The 20,968-nt window shown below is 38.7% G+C and overlaps 1 protein-coding gene across 1 annotated transcript in view; it reads left to right on the top strand.

Annotated features, from left to right (window-relative positions):
• The window catches only part of LIX1 (limb and CNS expressed 1), a 44,547-nt gene extending 30,192 nt beyond the window's left edge, over positions 1–14,355 (top strand). Inside the window, exons 4-6 of the mRNA XM_024218920.1 lie at positions 6,959–7,054; positions 11,789–11,866; positions 13,880–14,355. Of these exons, the coding sequence (XP_024074688.1) occupies positions 6,959–7,054; positions 11,789–11,866; positions 13,880–14,164 (459 nt within the window). The 3' untranslated portion in view covers positions 14,165–14,355. The remainder of the gene's footprint in view (positions 1–6,958; positions 7,055–11,788; positions 11,867–13,879) is intronic.
• Positions 14,356–20,968: the final 6,613 nt, after the last annotated feature.

Here is a 20,968-nt window from a genome sequence, read left to right as displayed (position 1 = left end):
GGTGAAGGGTTAATTCGGATTAACGCAGCTAAATCCGAATTAAAGTCGTAGTGTAGACCAGGCCTCAAATAAGTAAACCTTAATGTTCAGATGAATGGGCAGCAGTCCTGCAGAGCCTGGAAAAGACTGGGGACAGGAGGTAGAGTTTCATATCAATGGATTACTGAGACAGTGAAGAGCAGGTAGAGGGCAATAGGCATCAGCATAAAACACTGTGTATTTCTGAACTACCACCGACTCTCAGGGTATGTCTACACTACGAGATTAATCCGAATTTAGATAATTCGAATTTGGGAAACAGGTTGTATAAATTCGATTGTGCACGGCCACACTAAGCACATTAATTCGGTTTTTAACCACATTAATTCGGTGGTGTGCGGCCACACTACCCCATTAATTTAACCACAGTAATTCGGTGGTGTGCGGCCACACTAACCCTAATTCGAATTAACAAAATCGATTTTGGCGCTACTCCGCTCGTCGAGGTGGAGTACAGAAATCGATTTTAAGTGCCCTTTAATTCGAATTAACTGGCTCTGTAGTGTGGACGGGTGAAGGGTTAATTCGGATTAACGCAGCTAAATCCGATTTAAAGTCGTAGTGTAGACCAGGCCTCAGATTAATTCAGAAGTGATTTGGAGAGTTAACTCCTGTTTTTTTTACTTATCAGAAATTTCTATTCCAATCAAAAGCCAAGCCCCACCTCAAAATTCCAGTAAGTCACTGAGGGTCCATTGAAGCCAATTCAAGTTACACATCCATAGCCAAGGGCAGAAAGTGGCCACCCAGCTGCCTGAACAGGTGGGGGAAGCAAAGGGAGACATTTGATGAGGGTGTGGTGGGTTGCACTTTCTTTTTTGAGCACCCACTGATGTCCAGGAGCAGTGCTGCCATTTTCTTCAGCTCCCATTGACCCTGCAGGCTAAAAGTCAGCCTCTCTGGGTCTTCTGTGACTTAGTCTTCTGGCCAGATAATCAGGTCTTCTGGTCACATAATCCAACCACCTTCTGGGGTACAATGAACGCAAATAAAAATCATTCCTTGGCCTTCAAGATCAACAGCAGCTAAAATGGTCTGGGCTTAATTTCCTTTCTGCAATTAACTCAGCAGGGTTCCTCCCGCATGCCTGCCCTTGATTTTGGTGTGTCGGTATGGACCACTCATGACAAAGCTCTGTAAGGCTGGCCTGATAGACCTTTAGAGTCTTCCAGACGTGCTTCCAGGGTGTTGAGATGGGGTGGGGGGAGAGGCTAAGTGATGATGTCACTCTCCCTCTTTTATACTTTCTTCCAGCTGCTAGAAAGATCTTTGCTGTGAGGTGGGGTCAGTCAGCCCCCATTGGTGTAGCAGTCTGCACTGCGTATGTCTCTTCTCTAAGGAGCCTCTGGGATAATGGATTGTTTTCTTGATGAGCCATTAACACTGTCTGGGCCCTCCTTTGTTGCAACTGAAAGGCTGACTGTGGGCATTCCCAACCTCACAACATATTTCAGTAATACATATAGCAATACTTCATAACCTCACATACAATCCAACAGGCTAACAATGTTCAACAGATCAAGACATTTAAAATGATATCTCACAAGGCATACTTTGTACAAAATATATCATAATCATATCACAGTGGTGAATATGGGGGGTTACAAGGTGCTATTTTGAGATACAGAGTGTCACACACAGAGACATCTGTTCCAATTGGCCTGAATTTTTCAGGGATGATGGTGAACATTTGCCAGAGGCCGGCACCAGAGTATGTAAGAATGGATGGAGTTGTGATACCAGGCGGTTTGGTTGTGGGGAGTGTGATCAAACTAGTCACTGGCTAGTCCTGTGGCTGGTTTACAGTGTGGTTAAAAGGATACACAGAATGGTTCCCAAAGGTAAAAGACCTGAGATTTTGCTGACTGGCCGTGGGCTCATGTGATAGGATGAGACGTTGTGACTCTCACAGGCTGAGGTCCCCACCCTTGTGAATCATAGAATATTAGGATTGTAAGAGACCTCAGGAGGTCATCTAGTCCAATCCCCTGCTCAAAGCAGGACCAACACCAACTAAATCAACCCAGCCAGGGCTTTGTCAAGCCGGCCCTTAAAAACCTCTAAGGATGGAGATTCCACCACTTCCCTAGGTAACCCATTCCAGTGCTTCACCACCCTCCTAGTGAAATAGTGCTTCCTAATATCCAACCTAGACCTCCCCCACTGCAACTTGAAACCATTGCTTCTTGTTCTGTCACCTGCCACCACTGAAAACAGCCTAGCTCCATCCTTTTGGACCCCCCCCCCCTTCAGGTAGTTGAAGGGTGCTATCAAATCCCTCCTCACTCTTCTCTTCTGCAGACTAAATAACCCCAGTTCCCTCAGCCCCTCCTCGTAAATCATGTGCCCCAGCCCGCTAATAATTTTTGTTGCCCTCCTCTGGACTCTCTCCAATTTGTTCACATCCCTTCTGTTGTGGAGGGACCAAAACTGGACACAATACTCCAGGTATGGCCTCACCAGTGCTGAATAGAGGGGAATAATCACTTTCCTCGATCTGCTGGCAATGCTCCTACTAATACAGCCCAATATGCCGTTGGCCTTCTTGGCAACAAGGGCATACTGCTGACTCATATCCAGTTTCTCATCCACTGTAATCCCCAGGTCCTTTTCTGCAGAATCCTTTGTCCCCTTCACAGGAGGGAGGGAGTAGGACTCAAAGTGAGTTGAGTCCCAGGGGTAGGCTGAAGGGAGCCTACCCTGAGTTATGAGTTATTTGGTAGGAGCCCTGTAACCCTTGCACTGGAATGCCAGGTATAAGGGAATATGGAGGATGGGTGTGTAATACCCCTCCCCTGTGCAATAAAAGTTGTGGCCTACCACTTAAAATTCATCCATTCATCTGTCCTCATTTTGCCATCATGTCCAGATCAATCAGATGTGCTGCATTTTTTTGGCTAAATATGGGGCATCAGAAGCTACCAAGCACATCCCCTGGGTGATGGATGGGGAAGTCTCCACATGTGGACAGCTCTGAATAATAAATAAGGAGACATGGACCTAAGGTTATGTGTGGGGCTTGTAACCTCATCACATAAAACAAACGTACTACAGAAACAAACACCAGCACCTATAATGGTGGGCATCAGACTCGAACAAGAGATCAGCTTCCTGTGAAGAATATTGCAGCATTGGTCAAACACATAAGGAAGCCCATGTCCTGAAAAGTCCCATGCTTAAGGACAAATCAGTAATGAAAAATGGATTTTGGACTATGAGAACAATGTAGGAAACTACTAAAACTGCTCAGATAATTAAATAAATTGATAGGTAGCATCTTGATGTCCTTGGAATCAGTGAGTGTAGTTGGACAGGTCTGAACAAAGTGCACTTTAAGAAAAATAAATAAGACTATCATCTAGTCCGGGAATGTAGATGGTAGACATAAAGCTGGAGTAGGAATTCTAACGTTGAATGAAGCTAAGCAGGCACTGACTGAGTAGGAATCAGTCAATGAAATAATTATTAAAGCTTGATTTCAGACTACATTCTTTAAACTAACGGTCATACAAAACTATGTACCAATCAATGAAAAAGATACTTTTTAAAATTTGTTACAGGATGTGTTAACCGAGGTCCCAAAATATGATATAGTGACAACGGGTGATTTTAACACAAAGGTTGGAAGTAACAATGATTGGTTTGATAAAGTTATGGGCAAGTGTGGCAGGGGTGGGACATGAATCAAAATAGTGAACAATTAGTAGAAATTTCCTGCATGAATAACCTAGTGATAGTTGAAACAATATTCCCTCCTAAAAAATTCCATAAAGTGACATGGAACTCCCCAAATGCTACTACAAAAAAACAGATAGATCACTTCTGCATTTCAAGAAAGCTTCACAGCTCACTGGAGATGTGCATACAAGGGAGTGGAAGTGGGCAGTAACCATAATCATAACCTTTATACTGCTAAACTGAAGATCAAGTTAAAGAGTCTGAAGAAGGTTAAAAGAAGACCATGCATTAGTAGTGCACAATTAAAAGAACCAGACATTTAAAAAAAAAAAGTGCTTTTCAATCTGAACTGAAGGTCATGTTCAGTGTTCTAATGGAGTCAACTGAAGAAAACCAAGACATTGATGCTCTGTGTGAAAACATCAGAGTGCTATCTAGAAAGTGCAAACACAGCCTTAATAACAACAAATCTAAAAGGGAACAATGGATTAGTGATTTATTTGGGCAGCAGAGGAAAAGAGAAGTGTAAAGCAAAAACTGATGAATGTTAAGACATGTGAAGAGACAGGCAAGTGGCAAGAAAAATATAAAAATGGGAAAACAGCTAGAAAGGATAACATTATTTGAGCGATGCTTAAAACAAGTGATGAAACAGCCCTCCAGACTTTCTTTTGGTTCTTGGATAGAATATGAAGAGAAGAAAAAAAAAAACCCAGTGGAAGAGAGGCCTCATAGTAAAATTGCTGGAGAAGAGTGAACTTACTAACTGCAATAAGTGGAGAGGAATCACAACACTCTCAAAGCCTGGTAAAATCATGTGCAACATCACCCTGAAACATATCAAGAAACAAATGGACCTTCAATTTACAGAGGAACAAGCAGATTTTAGACCATTGAGATCCTGTGAAGACCATATTATTGTTCTCAGACATATTATACAACAAAGGTATGGCATGGCAAGCACCTTTTGTGATAAATTTTGTAGAATTCCAGAAGGTTTTTGACAGTGTATGCAGAGACTGTCTTTGGAAAATTATGGCATACTACAGAATACCAGCAAAAATAATTAGAATAATCAAGGCCAATATAATGCGTAGTTAGAGATAGTGATTACATCAGTCAATGGTTTGCAGTGACAACTGGAGTAAGGCAAGGGTGTTTGCACTGGTCATTGACTATGTCATGAGGAAAGTAACCATAGAAAGCAACCAAGAAATGTTATGGATAAATGACAAAAAGTGCAATTTGATTACCTTGTTTTTGCTGATGACATTGTACTGCTTAGTCCAACATATTTAATGGAAGACCCAGCTTTTTGCAGACATAGCCAAACAAGTTGGTTTGTTTCATCAATAAGGAGAAGACAAAATACATGGCTATTAATGTTCCAAAAGCAACTGTCAGAGTAGATGGAGAAATATGAGAAGAAATAAGTGATTTTGCCTAGGTAGGGGGTGAGATGTGCAATGGTGGTGATACCATGCTAGATGCTAAGCAACAAATATAAAAACCAGCAAAAAAAAAAACCTTTCATAAACTTGAAAAGATTTGGAAAAGTAGCCTGATTGGCAATGACACAAAAATATGAATGTTTAACACCAGCATTATCTCTGTCCTCTTTCATGGAACAGAGTCATGGAAATCTACAATAGAAATTGATAAAATCAACTAATTCCAAAGTAAATGCCTGAAGATTCCAAAGATCTTCAAAGTTCATTGGAAAGATTGCAAGATCAGAAATTCTAAGGTGAGCAAATCAACCTGAAGCATCAAACCTGGTAAGACGATAGTGATAGACATGCTTTAAAGATGACACCAACACAACTTCCACATCAAGAGATAACATGAACACCACCTGGAAAGAGAGAGACAGTAACCTAGAGAAACATTAAGCAGAACAATAAAGAAGAAAAATCCATCAGTTCAACACTAGAAGCCTGTGAACAGACCAACACAAGATTAACATAATGGCAGAAAATGGCAGACACCCTATGTACCAGAGTGTGCAGGAGGAGAAGGAAAGGAAGGGAGGGTAAATAGGTATGGACAAATTTAAAATCCATTCCCTTCCCCCATCCTCCACCCAAAATAGAAAAAACCTTTATTGAAAAAGTTCTGAAATGGTCAAATAGATGACCTTCATCTCTTTTAGGGGAGATACTGGAAGTCCCAAATTAGCCCTTTCTCCCACCACACCCTTACTTGCATGAGTGGCAGGTTTTTTGGTGGGAGGGAGGTGTGAGACTCAGCATCCTGCTACTCAACCCCTCCAGTGTGCTCTATTTTAATTTGGAGCAGACCAAATGCTTCTGCCCTCCTCTGATCTTATAGGTTTGGAAGATTAGTCTGCGCTTTCCTCCTGCTTCTTTGTGGAAACAGTGAGTTGACTTGATCTTCCACAGATCTGAAGAATGAAATCTTCTGAAGGGAAGGGGAACTGCACACTAGCCTTTAATTCTAGTGTGCAAAGACTGAGATGACTCAAATGCACTTGCGCTAACATAAAACACCAAGTCAGTGTGAAGGCCTTACAGAAGGAAGTGAGTGAGCCAATTAGCCAAGTGTGGATGAATGAGGGCAGTGGGCTGCCTGGGTAGGTAGGGAAAAAAGGAAACCTAGTATTGGAGGAGCTAACAGATCACAGGGCTTATACCCAAGATCAGGCCTATTTTGTGTGGGAATGGCTCCCAGACATGTCACTAGAAATATGATTGGAACTACAAAAGGGCGTGGGGTCTGTTGGTGGTGGGTATAGGTCAGCACATCAAGCAAGCACCTAAGCTTCTGGATGCTTATACAAACACAAGCCTTTAGAGGTTCAACTATCTCTAGTTAGTCTTTTTTTCCCCCTGTATCCCCACTCCCAATGATGATATGATAGTTGGAGTCCTCATTCAGCATCACTCCAGGAAGACTGGCAAATCTCCTAAGGATGCACAAGGTTTCCTGTTAGGAAGATCAATATTTAACTAGAAATAAACTAAAATTTACTAGTTGTTACAGCACTTTCAGATTCCCAGATGGTGCTGGAAAGGGTTGGCATCACAAAAGATCATGTCAATGTAGCTCTGATTCACTGATCTGCACTTCAAAATAGTTTATTGGGGGAGGAAAGGAGGAGCATGACGGATGGTTCAAGTTTTCAACAATGGAATTTTTTTCATAAATTATTAAAACTTAGAATATATATATATAACCAAACATCCCAATACTAATCTCTCTGTCTTGTTTCCTTTCCAAGGGTACTTTAAGTGATGCTGATGACCCAAGCACAAGCATCGGGGCTTATCATTATATGTTGGAGTCAAACATGGGGAAAACTATGTTAGAATTTCAGGTACAAGGATATAAAATTGTGCTTCCTGATTTATTCACTTTTGAATAGTTAAGTCTGAAGACAATGTGTTGGGTAGGCTGGCTGATGTCAAGAGGGAACTGTCAGACCCTCTGTCCACCTGGCCAATTGCCTTGTTCTCTGCTTTCTCTGTTTTGGAGCAGCATCTTTTCAGGCTTGGTTATTTGTTTCTCTTCATGGAAATGCTGTATGTCTTTACTTCATCCAGCTCATGATACCTAAAAAAGGAAGGTGTTGTTATGTCTTCTGTAAAGAAGCATAAAGCAGCTGAACCTGAAAAAAAGAGCTTTGATCAGAAAGAATTATGGTTGCTGTAGAATGAAGTAAGTAAGTGGATGTAGTAAAGTATAAATCTCTCCAAGAAGGAAACAGCTGTAAAGACCACCTCAAAGGGTTTTTTAGGCTGGAATGCGGCTTGCTGCTCATGAATCCAAGTTCTGTGATATCCAGTTGTCACCAAGGTACATCACACCCTGTTAAAGATCATCAGGTTGGATTGATAAATACTGAAAGCCTATCTGTATTAGTTCTTAAACATAAAGGGCCCACTTCTTCCTCTTGACATTAGTACTTGGTGGTAGACTCACATGACTTGACACATGTTAAAATAGGCCTCACAAAATACCACTATATATGGAACAGGCAATAATGGTGCACTAACTAGCAGGACTTCACCATTTAACAGGTTTTTCCAGCATTAAACTTAATATTTGATTTCTATTTGAATATATGTTGGAAAAATGCTTTTTAAAAACTCGGGAGTATTTGTGGCACCTTAAAAACTCGACTCATTTGTAAGTCTTTGTGTGTCAAATAGAAGTAGATGCATTTCAGATGAGGGCTCAGGACTGCACGGCAACAATGAGGAAAGTTAAATTAACATCACACTTCAAATTTGAGTGACTAAAAGCCATAAAACAAATACCAATTATCATAAAATGGCAACATCATGTGATCATGGCTATTATAGAATTGGCCCACCTCTCTTCTTCCCCTACTCCTCTGCTGCCAACCTCCTTCCATCCAGACCTTTGGTGTGTGAATCTTCTGATTTCCCTGTTCATATCCTCCATAGTGCTATATTCATATTCAGTACTTCTTGAGAAATGCTAACAGCAATTATCCAGCTGAATTTAAAAAACCCGACTTTGTTCGAGTCCCTAATTAAAAGTGGCAGTTGTCTTAATCTGCATTATTGGAGAATATGCCATGGAAACTAATCAAAAATCTGATAGGCCTCTGCAATAATCAGCATTTCAATTAACAGTAATATTCTCTATTTGCATATATGCATTCTTATACCGATTAGATATATCCTAAAGACAATGCAAGTGTTCTACTGCTTTAGCACTTACAGGGAAGTCTGAAGTCCAGCACTGCACATTAAATTTGATTTTTACCATGAATAGCTAAATGCTATGTAAAGTATTGTATATAGGGAAGAATATTCCTGTTTTAATGCCTGGTAATTGGGAGGAATGGTGATTATGTCTTGTACTTTGTCAGCTAGTCTTTTCAAGGTTATAGACCGGTCAGAGAGATGTTGCCCCTGATTCATACCTGCGAGCATTTAATATATTGTAGAACTAATACAGTCTCCAGGCAGATGTGTTTGTTTATATCATTCTAAATAGCCAAGACGTATTTAAAAACCTCATCCCAAAAACATTTCCTTTATGTAGGTCTCACTATAGAGAACTCTATGAAGGAAACGTGTTTATGGGATGAGGTTTTTAAATATGACCCACCTGTTTTTCAAATTCTCATTTAATGAGGTATTTGCTTCTGATGAAAAATAAACTAAGGTGTGCATGTGAATCACAAACTGACTGTAATTTAGGATTGGGTTGTTTTTGTTTTGTTTTGACAATGTTTGTGAATCGAGACTAGCTCAAACACTCCTCTTGTGAACATTCAGATTTGTCTAACTGGGGCAAGCAAATACATATGCAATGTAAAGATCAGAATCAAATTAGTGGATGGGGAAATGGCTATGCAAATGAGGTGGCCACAATCTCACTATTATTGCAAGATGTGATTTTTGAACTAGATTATTTTGAGCAGCCCAAGAAGATTGGCTGAGCTGTACTCTGCTGATAGTAAACTTCAGATTTGGGTTGATGGATGAGTGAAGGGAAGATACCAATTCAAATTAAAAAAAAATCAACAGAAATGGAATTTTATTGCATGTATTAAGATTAACAATTGAGAAAAGAGGGTTCAGGTGGGATGAACTGACTTTTCAAAGTTATTGACAGACCTTTTGTAATGACAATGTGAATATCTACAGGGATTTAGAACCTATAAAGGCTCAGTTCTTCTGAATTCCCATTTGTATTTGCTCCCTCTCTTTTAGTACTTATAGAAGGTTATAACAATTCTTTAAATAAAAATCTTAATATTTGCTTTTTAACAACAAATGTGTAATAAGAATATCACTTATAACAGATTATTGTAAAGTATCATTATCAATACCTACATCTTTTACAAATTTCTCTTCAGTTATCCATGTGGGAAAACGTGCAGTGCTTTTAGCTAACACTTGTGTTTACAAATGTCCCCTTTTCCTTAAAACCATCTCTTTGCAAGGCTTTTAAAACCTCTCTTTTTGCATTTTAGCTTTTCTCATACTTTTAGTTGCAGTTCTCTCTCATTTCCAAGGCGTTGGTGCTACTTATCAGGCTCTGGTTTACGGGTTTGAGGCCACATACTACATCCTCTCTAGCGAAGGAGGGTTTGGGGTCTAGTAATAGAGGCTTGGTTAGGCCCCTTTCAAATTATTCATGTGAGAAAAAATATTGGGGTGTTTTGGTTAACATTTAAATTTTAACATTTTTTTAAAAGATCCTTTATTTCCCTTTTAACAGGTCTCGTCACAAATTTTTAAACCTCACTCTCTCTTCCTTTTATATTTTGCCCGTTTCCTTGCATTTAGCTGTGTTTCTTAATTTTCTTTTCTTTTTTTTTCTTTCTTTTTTTAGGGTAGGGATATTCATTAGGCTCTGGTTTAGGGGTCCTGCCCTATCCATCAAATCCTGTTGGTTTTCCTCATTAGGCAAGGTGGACCTTCCCATGAGGGGTGAGGAGTTGGATAGGATTAGGACAGATTCTTGAAGGGCAAAGGTTTAGGTCATAACATTTCTGGTACATAGTAATTTCCAGTACATCATTTCCTGTGACATCAAGGTAAAGCTGGACTCCCAGTTAATGCAGGATTTTCAGTGATCTCATCATCATCTTTATTTCATCCATCAATCTAAATCTAATGTTTACTATGGGCAGGGCACTAGTGATGTGCACTCAAAGCCAATAAAAAGTGCTGTCTTCTCTCACGATAAACACGTCTGAGTGTTCGCTAAATATATTCCAGGCACCAGTACAGATAGATTTTACAGAAGTCCCTTGCATGCACCCTGGAGCTAACTCTCTCTGAGGCCTTTAGCAGATCATTTAACATGCCTGCTAACTTTCTCCATCTGTAAAACTGAGGTAATAAAATTAGCAATAAAATGTGCACTCTAATGCACAATTTTAAAAGAAATAGCTGACCTTATGTTTAGGGAAAAGTTTACAAAACAAAGTTTTTAAAATTAATGAATCTACTTTAGCAGCTTTGTAACAGAAACAGTATTTAGAAGTAAAATTCTCTGCGCTTTGCATGGACTGTGGGAAGCTAAGATAGTATTTACTACATTTGGAGTACTAATGAGAAAAATAGTCTGAGACAGTGACTCAAGTTGAGTGCAAATGTACACAGCGTAGTTTTGCCCTGTTAAAGCATGTAAGGCAAGCTCCAATTTTATATCCATTTATTTTTACTGGTGCAATATCTGTTCTTGTTTCACTATAAAAAAATTGGTAATTTACAAAGTTTCCATTTCATTTTACCCTGATAATCAGTAATAATTTGATTGGGGAAGGCATCTGTTTAAAAACTGGTGTCCCTCAACAGAAGTTTATTAGAGACCAGTATTAATTTGGACATGATGATCCACTGTTGCCTACACCAGAAAATATATCATATATAAAATACAAAAATAATGTAGCTATTTATATGTGAAGGTAACCCCGCTGAATTCAAAGAGCTTTCAGATTACTGATATATGTCTTCTAGTGCTGATACAATACTGCTTCAGTTTGGTGCAAGGCAAGGGGCTAGGTTAATTTCACATGCTGAACAAAATTTGTTTTTATGTGGTGCCTTCCATACTAGAAGTATCTCAGTGCAAAGTAAATAATTAAACTTGTTGCCATGCAGTCACTATGTACAAAAACAAAGATATTCTACTGTGCTTTCAACAATAGTTCACACATGCTGTTGATTTTAAGGGGCTGATCCTTCAAGATACTGGGTGCTTCTTGTGGGGCACTGAGTGCCCTCAAACCTGTGACTAAAGGCAAGGGTTGCTGGCTACAACACCTAACGAGATGCTCAACACGTTGCAGGATCAAGCCTAAAACCTATACTATTGAGAGTGAGAATATTGTTCAGCACGCAGGGGTTATCGCCTATTCTCTTTGAAAAGGGCCATGGAATGTCTAGCTTCCAGCTGCATGTCCATATGCCTTTCATTAATGTATTACACCCTTTAATGTGATTAGGGTCAATTTTGTTTCTTTATGACATCAAATCTACACTCTTTTACTCGTCTTAAAAGAGCAAAGGTACAGCTTTTGAAGATTTCCATCAGTAATCAATGTGCTTTCATTCCACAGGAGCTGATGATAGTCTTTCAGCTGCTGCATTGGAATGGAAGCCTTAAAGCCCTACGTGAAACAAAGTGCTCCCGTCAGGTAAGATATTACAATAAGCTCCCACTTTGTGACTGGTTTATATATATAACCAGGAACTGAGATAGAGGGATTCAGAGAAGCAAAAACAAATTTGTGCATAGGTGACAGTTGGAAGAAATTGCTGTTCAAATCTCTTGTGATGACCAAACAGTCTATTTTGATATAACTAAGGTAAAAGAAAACAAACCTAGGCATAACTATTAGCCTCCTTTGTTTTAATTCTTCTTCTTCTTCAATTATTTAAAGTTTGAGCTTACCCTTCCCATTTTAAGTCCAAAAGTATAATTTATATGGATGCTCCATTTACATTTAGTCCCCAAGTACGTACTGTAACATCTATAAATAAAAATATTTTCATGGCTTTTAATTTTTTTATTAAGTGTTCTTTTTCAACAAAACACTTTCTCCTGCAGTGCCTGAAATCCAAACCCTGCAGCACCAAGAAAGTGAAACTGACTCTAAACAAAACTGACCACTGAAAAGTAAAGTTCTTGAACAGATTTATGTCCCTCACATTTATCTGTTGCCATTTGTTGTCTAGTTACCAATTGACAAAGATGGAAAATAAATAAGTAGAAAATTTACTGAAATAAACTATAGTCTAAACTTCTTATTCTCAACTTCCGTTTTTGTGAAAATACTTGGAAGTGTATCAGGTTAAATGCTTACATCTTAAAGATAATTCATGCGCCCTATAGAGTATGTTGTCCAAAGGGGGAAAAACTCACTTTCAGGCATCTGTTAAAAAAGTTACTTTTCAAAGTGTACTTACAAATATTAACTGTGCTATGAAGAACCTTAAAAGTGTTGGTACACAAATATACTTTCTACTTACAACATTCCTTCTGGAATCACAGGTGACTGAGGGTAGGTCTACACTACGGGGCTAAGTCAACCTAAGTGACCCAACTCCAGCTATATTATTCACATTATTCACCTTAGGTCGACTTATTCCGGTGTCTGCACAGCGCTGGATCGACAGGAGAGTTCTCCTGTTGAGTTACCTTATGCTTCTTGTTCCAGTGGAGTCGACAGGAGAGCAATCGGTGGTCAATTTAGCCGGGCTTCACTAGACCCGCTAAATCGGCCCCCGGTGGATCAATCGCTGCACGTTGATCCCCCGGTAAGTCTCCCCAGGGGGAGACAAGCCCTGAGGTGTTCTAATTTCCTCTTCTAAAAATATAGTGCTCACTCAACGTTATGCACTGTTAAACAGTTGCTGTGTGTCATCCCACATGGGGCTGGATTTCAGTGGTGGTTGATGCGATCTCAGTGCAGAGTCTGTATATCTGTTTCAGACCCTGATCTGAAAAGAGCATTCACAAGTACAGAGCCTTATCTGTTTGTAGGTCATTACACACATAGGCACCAATCCTACCAATATTTATTTGTGTTTAGCTTTTCTTTTCTCTCTCTCTCTCTCTCACACACACACACACACACACACACACACACACACACACACACTCACACTCTCTCTCTCTCTCTCTTCCCCTCCCCCACCCACCCCTCCCCACTCAGGTTAAGAAGTAAGCACCCATAAAGTTGAGCATACACATAAATCTTTGCAGGATTGAGACCTATATTTGTAAAGAGCTTTGAGAGTCTTCTTAGTGAATGATGCAATATAATGTAAAATGCTATATTGCTTGCACAAGAATTCCTTCAAAATCTAAATGGCATGTTTTATTATTTGTAAATTATATGATAATTTATAATCTCATTTATTTATTTTTTAAAAATAAGGATTGTTTTAAAAAATTAAGGATTATATTAAATGTCCTAAATTTACAGTTAAGATTAGGATGTTAAATTTTTCATCATTAGATTTATGATCACATTAGCTTCTTTAGCTAGTTGTGTTTGACAGATACAAATTTGCTGATATACTCTGGAATATCATATTGGCTAAAATTCCAGAACAGAAGCTAAGAAGTTCTGCTAGAGCCTGTTTGACTAAAAGGAGAATCTCTTTGTTAATATTTTTTCTGTTGTGAATTTCTTGGGTAATAGGAAGTAATTTCCTATTATTCCCAGTATTCCTTAGATGAAAGGATGAGAAGTCATATGGCCCTGGACTGGATTATGAAGGAGCAAGAATCTCCAGGAATTATTTCCCAAGAGTTACAAGTGGCACTGCGAGAGCTGGAGGAAGCCAGGAAAGCTGGACAAGAATTGCGGTTTTACAAAGAAAAGAAGGAAATACTGAGTTTAGCACTAAGCCAGATCTACAGCGACCAAGTTACCTCATCCTCAAATGATGAGCAAATGGGCCTGACCCTAAGTGCCTATCACTAGCACAACCCTGCTGCCCTGAAGTAGGATTATAACACTGAACTCTAACATACTAACCCTTGGTAGTTAGGCTACACATGGAAGTAGCCATTAGTCACTTTTATTTGTTGTTTTGTGTATTCACTAAAGGAGCTGAAGAAATCACATTTTTGAAAGAAAATATTTTTCAGCTTCAGCTCAACCCAAAAACACTATCCTTTGGTCTATTAAGTGATATATGAATGGTATATTACAGCTAACTTGAATGGGAAATTGCTGCAGAAAACTTTAGTGCATATTAGTGATGGACAGTGTTGATCAGTACAAAGTCTTTCTCACCAAGAGAACTTAGTACAGAGATGAGGAAAATATTTGGTCACAGGGTTCATACAGACCTAATCAAAAAAGCTAGAGATTACTAGTACTAGGTGATGTGAAAGACTATAGTTTATGCATAGGGGCTCATTACGCCCACAAACTCTTCTATACCATTCTGGTCTCCTATTGACAATGCAAGCAAATAGTATTTCTGAAGTCCATGTAGTTTATTTTCTCAAAGTTACTGTAGAAAGATTCTTCCAGGAGCACAAACTGTAAAAAAACAAATTTATAAACAGCTTTTCTGCAAAAGCCTCACTGCATTTACAACTGCAAACCAGCACAAGACTTTTGACCTTATGTGTCTAATGATAGTTTGGGTACCAGAGCAGTGACACCATGGCAACACAGGCTTCAGCTCATGCTACCTGAGTAGGGTTCTGGATGGGCTTGTACAGCCTGTGCTGAAGCCCATGCTGCCACAGCTTCAATGCTCTGGTACCGGAACTAGCTAGATTGCAAAAATGCAAGCAAAGAAAAGCCAACAAATATTAGAGTGGATTGACTTACTTATACTATGTAAAATGTAGTGTGGATAATTGATTGTCAGGTGTTAGAGTATTATTATAAATATCAGTAGCTTATTTTGTAATAAGGTTTTTAAAATCTACAACTAAATATTTAACCACCAAGAGCCTGATTCTGTAGTCCTTTCTCAAGCAAAATCAGCTGACTGGGAGTTTTTTCAATTAATTGAACTGACTTAAATTAGTGTTTTTCTTGTGTAAGAAGTGCAGGTCCAATCTAGTACTCCCAGTGTTATGAAAATATGGCCATTAAATGTCATGTATTTCAATGTAGAGAAATGAATACTTTGAAACAAAACTGCCTCATTCTTTTACCATCCAAAGTAAAGTTAGGGTCCAGGAAGGTAGCCACCTGTGAAGCGAAAGAGGAAACCAGGAACTGTGCAACAAGAATGATAGAACTGCTTCTGGAAAACCATTCACCTTACTAGTGGTGATGGAAGCATGGTGAAGTAAAACATAGCTTGTCAAGATTATTTTCTCTGAGGATAAAATGTCAATTGTCTTCAAGCTTTTTTGTGCAGTGACTGTATCTTAGTCTGTTTGTACAGGATCTAACAGTTGGGGTCTGTTCTCAGCTGGCCTCTAGGAACTACCCTAATATACACAATAAATGAAAAAAATTAGCAAATATTTGTCAGGTTTCCAAGATTTCTGGTAGAAGTTATTTAGTAAGGAGCAGTTTCTTCTGGCAAGGAAAGAAATACTACAATCTTCTCTTAATTATTTTGCTCATTGTACTAGGAGCTTCTATAGGAGAATAGAAAAGAAAACAGCTTCTTCAAAAGTAGCAGCAGCTGGGAGTGAAGTCTGTGCTGGGTAGCACCAAGGTACTTTTAAGTGCTTTTAGTTCTCACTTTTTTCCCCACTGAGAGAACCCTCTCATGAAAGCATCTGTTGCGAAAGCAGAAATCCATCTTACAGCAACACTTTGCTATATTAAGTTGAGAAACATATACTTATGCAATTCAAATTCTCAGGCAGTAGAATCTTGCCAATTATGTCATTAAAACAAATACAAGATACATAATAGAAAATGATGAATTTTTAATTTATTTGGCTCAGCATGAGAGAGACTGTGTGGTGTTTGCTCTCTCTCAGCACAAATTCAATTGTAATTAATGAAGCACTAACGTCTAATAGTTTGCTTGGACCACTTTGGAAAAAATAGCCTTCATTCAGGATGTGTTTTCAAAACATAATGATTCATAGAGTACAATGAATTTTATCAGTAAACAGTACATGCTCTATTTTGCATTTGATAAACAATTGTTATCTACCTATTTGGTTCCTATCTATCAGGGTAGAATTTCAGCATCACAACGTATTTAAACAACTGCTTGTAAATGGCAAAGTGTTGGAATAACTTAGTTTTTATATTTGTTTATTTGGATGATGAAATAAAACAGTCCTACTGGACAGTTAAAATGGACTAATAATTTGACTTTTTTTCTCAACACAATTTAATTTCTATCCTTTCTTTCAATTATGTGAGTTATCTGCCCATAGATAAATCAAAGTAAAGCCGAATAAAAAATTACTAGGCCCCAAATCCTGGATCCCAGATGATCTGCTGTGCTAGTGTGAAGTAATTTAATCAGGTAACTGCCTTAAGCCTAACACAGCATGCTACTCAAGAGAAAAATTGATGCTGACTACTTTCCCACTTCTGTTTCCCTCTTGTTCTGTCTCAGTTGTGTTTCTTGCACTAGCCTGAACTCTAGGAGGTGCTGATGATGCTCAAGCACCTTGTAGGATCAGGTCCCATGCTCCATGTGGTTTCTCCTGTTGTCACCACTGCCAGAACCATCATTCCAGAAAATAATGCAGTCTTTCCAACTCCCCTTCAGGTGAGGTCTTTGTGCTGTAGTCCAAATTACTGATGTTGAAACTGTATACAAAATAGTCTGTCTTTACAAACTAAAATGGTTAGTACCCCATACAATGGGTAGAGTCTGGATACATAATTTCTCTCTACTCTTCATTATATTTCCGACCTTCCCTTCGTCTTACCCTCAGAAGATGTGTGATCGGCCATAACTTCTGGAAATAAACGATGTACTGAGAGACAGCCTAGTGTAGAGCCTTCCAGCGTTTATCTATTGCAACCTAGTGATTTGCCAGATGTTATGGAGCTATAGTCATCTTACTGTGTAACCAGTGAGTTCTTTCCAGGGGCCTTTTTTAAATAAACAATGCTCAGACATTTTATGGAATTCCAGTGCTGCCCTAGTGAGCTGGGAAGGAAGGAAGTTGTAGGAGCTGTGAAAAGTTGCCCTCTTTGCTCTAGTCAAACTCTTTACAAACATAAGAAAGCATATCTTTCAGCTTCGTCCCTCGCACAGGGATAAAAATGTAGCGGACGATTTCATTCCCTGACTAGAATGGATTGTCTTGTTCATTCAGAAGTAATGACAAAGAATTGTTTGTTAAAAAGATTAGAGAGAGAACAAAAAACACCCCACCATTCTTCATTTACATTTCTTTATATTGGAATATTCCTATAGGCAGACTTGTGTCATATGCCTTGGCAAACCTATTTGACCGGACTGCAACCAGGCTAACTCTTTCTCTCGTTTTTACCAGCCGTTTGTAAAAAGCCAGGGCTCTTTCGCTTGCACACCATTAAAAAGAGGCTTAAGGAGGCTCCGTCTCGCCACATGAGCCACTTCATCCCAAGCGTTGCTGTTCTCACACACATTAAATGTTGGGTTTGCAGGATCCAAAACAAATGGCCTGAGAGAAAAATAAGAATCAATGTGAACATCGATACCAAGAGGTGAGATCTAGCAATTTACTAAGACCCAACTGTAGCTCTGATGTAAGTAGGTAACCAACCAAAAGCTAGTCCAATAGCATTGGAAAGCAGCACTTTGTAATAAGATTTAAAAAGCTGATGTTTCAAAAATGTCAGCAAGTCCAGACATATGTAGTGCTTGAAAGTAGACAGACATCATGTTTTGCTTTATATAGTCTATCACTACTGTATTATCGTTCTTAACAGGGACTTGTACCACTTTTCTCTTACTCCTCCTTCTCTGAAGTAATAAATTAAACCCCCCAACAGATGTGCTGACTGTCTTTGTGACATAAGAAAGCAAAGAAACGGGGGAACTTGATAATACACAGGACATGAGGCTAAAAGCTGGAGGAGTTTGACCTTTTCACTCTTCAATCCCTTCTGCTTTTAGAATCACATAGTATCATCTGTTTTCTCTGGTAATGCTACTCACTAATTTAAAGGGACAGACTCATGGGGAAATGTATGTAACCCATAGGTACTCTTATTCCATGATTATTTCTTTAAAGTTTTAAATATGTCATAAACAGAAGAACTATTGATGCAGGATTATTTACCTGAACTTTATATTACAATTTAAAACAGAATCTATTCTCCTTATATTAAAGTAGTAGTAAGATTGCACAGAATACAAAAAGTCAGAAAATGCCAAGTTACATTTGAATGAGCATCCTTAATTGTGCCCTTTGTGTAATATACATTACAGTACAGTCTTTCATTAATTACAAGATATCACCATACAACTTTTTCTACAGCTTTAGACCCACATGGCATCTGGTAGTACAGTCTTGTACTATCTTGTGTTCCAATCAAGCAGAGCCCATGCAAGTCATTTATATGAAAGATACTTAGTAACTGCACCTACGAGCAATACTACAGAAAAGATATATAATAGAGAGTAACGATGGAAAAATTGCTGCCATATTTATAGACGCCTTTGTTTGCAGCATAGTTGACTGCTTAATGCTTGGAACTGCACCTCTGGAAGGCTGTAATATTGGTTGAAAGGAACATACATATGGGTGCTAACAAAATTATTAAAATACATATCTTAGAGAAGAGAACGCAACATATAAAAAAAGTCTTATGAAGTCAATCCAGAGAGATGGTATCATATGGCAGTACTGTTAGTGCAAGTATAAAATGTAAAACTACAGTAAGATGCTACACAACATATATATGTAAGGCTGTATAAAAATGTATTCTATAACATATATTAAATTGAGGTTATGTAATCAAGTAATTAAAGATTAACATACATGCAAGCAGCACATAATTATTTGTTGCCTGAGCACTTAGAAGCCCTAAGCAGGATGCCCTGGAGCTGTCCAATCACAGAACAATGAAATCTTATACTGTGTCATTTCCTGATTTACTTATTTAATCATGGAATCTCCATGTTCTCTTAATACATTTTTTGCATGGAATTTCCTAGGGTTTTTTTGTTTTGTTATTACTACTATTATTTATTTGTGTTATGGTAGCACCTAGGAGCCCAGTCATGGACCAGGACCCTGTGCTGCACATACAGGAAGTAAAAACAAAAAGCAGCTTCAGTCTGGCAGGACTGTGGATCTCTGCTAACGTGCCAGAAATTGACAATAGCATTCGTGAGTTCCATAATTTGGAACACATTTTCTAGATATCACAGTAATACCCTGTCTTATACATAGGCCTGGCAGAATTCAATTTTGTATATAATTTTGACAGATAATCTATGTTTATTTAAGCATTTATGTAGATTATCATCAATTTAAATTTCATAGTTTGATGAAATTATGGGGAGGAGTTCAGACAATTATTTAATGACAGTAGACCATGAAATTCAAAAAGTTATGAAGTTTAACTGTTAAAACACAAATTGTCAACTTCACATGTCAAAACATACAAAGTAAATATTCTTAAATCAAACTCTAAAAAGTTCTCAAGCAGCATGTTCTTTGTCTATCTAATTTTTGATTATCATTAGTGGAAATTTTTTTGTCGGTTTGTGTGTGTACAGTGAAATTGACACTTACTAACATTTACTGATAAAAACAGAATCCTTTCAAGCCTACTTGTGTCTTTGGAGGTCTTCCAGAAGGGACCCTTCTCCTGACAATTGGAGCAGTGGAGCACCTCATGCAACATAGCCTGTGGGGCAGATGGAAGCATTTTTCTTCCCTCATGCATCTGCCCATCAACTAGTTACAGAAGATTTGCCCTTTAATGTTTAGCCCCTTGTGCGGGCGATATGCACTGGGGTAAATTTCACTTCCTGTGTACCGTCTCTAGCTAGAATAGGAAAGGGAGTGTCCCTCAGTAAATAGGTTTTGATACAAACTATGGAGTCATTGTGTGTCTCTTTACTAACATTCTTTAATCTCTTAATGAAAAGTTGCATTGCCTCCCATGAGTTATGCGGCCTCCTTTTCCCCATGAACCACTGAGGACAGAAGCAGAATTCAGCTGCTGCAGCTATGCCTGTCTGGTGGTATATTTACATTAAGATGACAGAAGATATTTTGTCATATAGTTACCTGGTTTGCTTCTGGAACGCCTTTTTGAAAATCGTAGAGTTTGGGCTGTAGTGTTTGTGCCAAACAATGCATATTTCTGGGTATCTAACCAGAAGCTTCAGGATAGCTCTCATTCCCTGAATCAGGCTGAAAAAGACTGGCTTCCCTGCCAGCTGCCAGATGGAGATTGTGATGAGCTCTATAGCATAGGAAGAAGGAAGCCTGCGAAACCTAAATACACCGAACACAGACTTAGCACATCACAAAGTCTACACAGGACACTCTTACAAACAAAATGCAAGTAAAAACAAACACTAACAAGCCGCAAAAGTCAGCTTTGTACTTTCATGCTGTTTGTTATCCATTGCAAACATTATGCTGTTGTCCCCAGTCAGGGCCTTCAATAGGGGCACTGAAAAGTTTATTTATTCTGCATAATAAAGAAAATTGATCAGTAAAAAGGAGAGAGCAGCTTTGTGGTTAAATTACAAATGTGTCCAGATCAGGTACAGAATGCATCAAGAATATGCCATACATTCTGCTGTGCAAGCTGAGCCATGGATGCCAGAAGTCACAAGCCATAGCACTAGCTCTATGGCCCAATAGCTGAAAGAATAAGCTCATG

Source organism: Terrapene carolina, unplaced genomic scaffold, assembly GCF_002925995.2.
Source record: "Terrapene carolina triunguis isolate 2854851 unplaced genomic scaffold, T_m_triunguis-2.0 Scaffold69, whole genome shotgun sequence".
NCBI classification, from domain to species: domain Eukaryota; kingdom Metazoa; phylum Chordata; order Testudines; family Emydidae; genus Terrapene; species Terrapene triunguis.
Note: the sequence above shows the minus strand (reverse complement) of the source record. Positions and strands in the feature narration are given on the sequence as shown.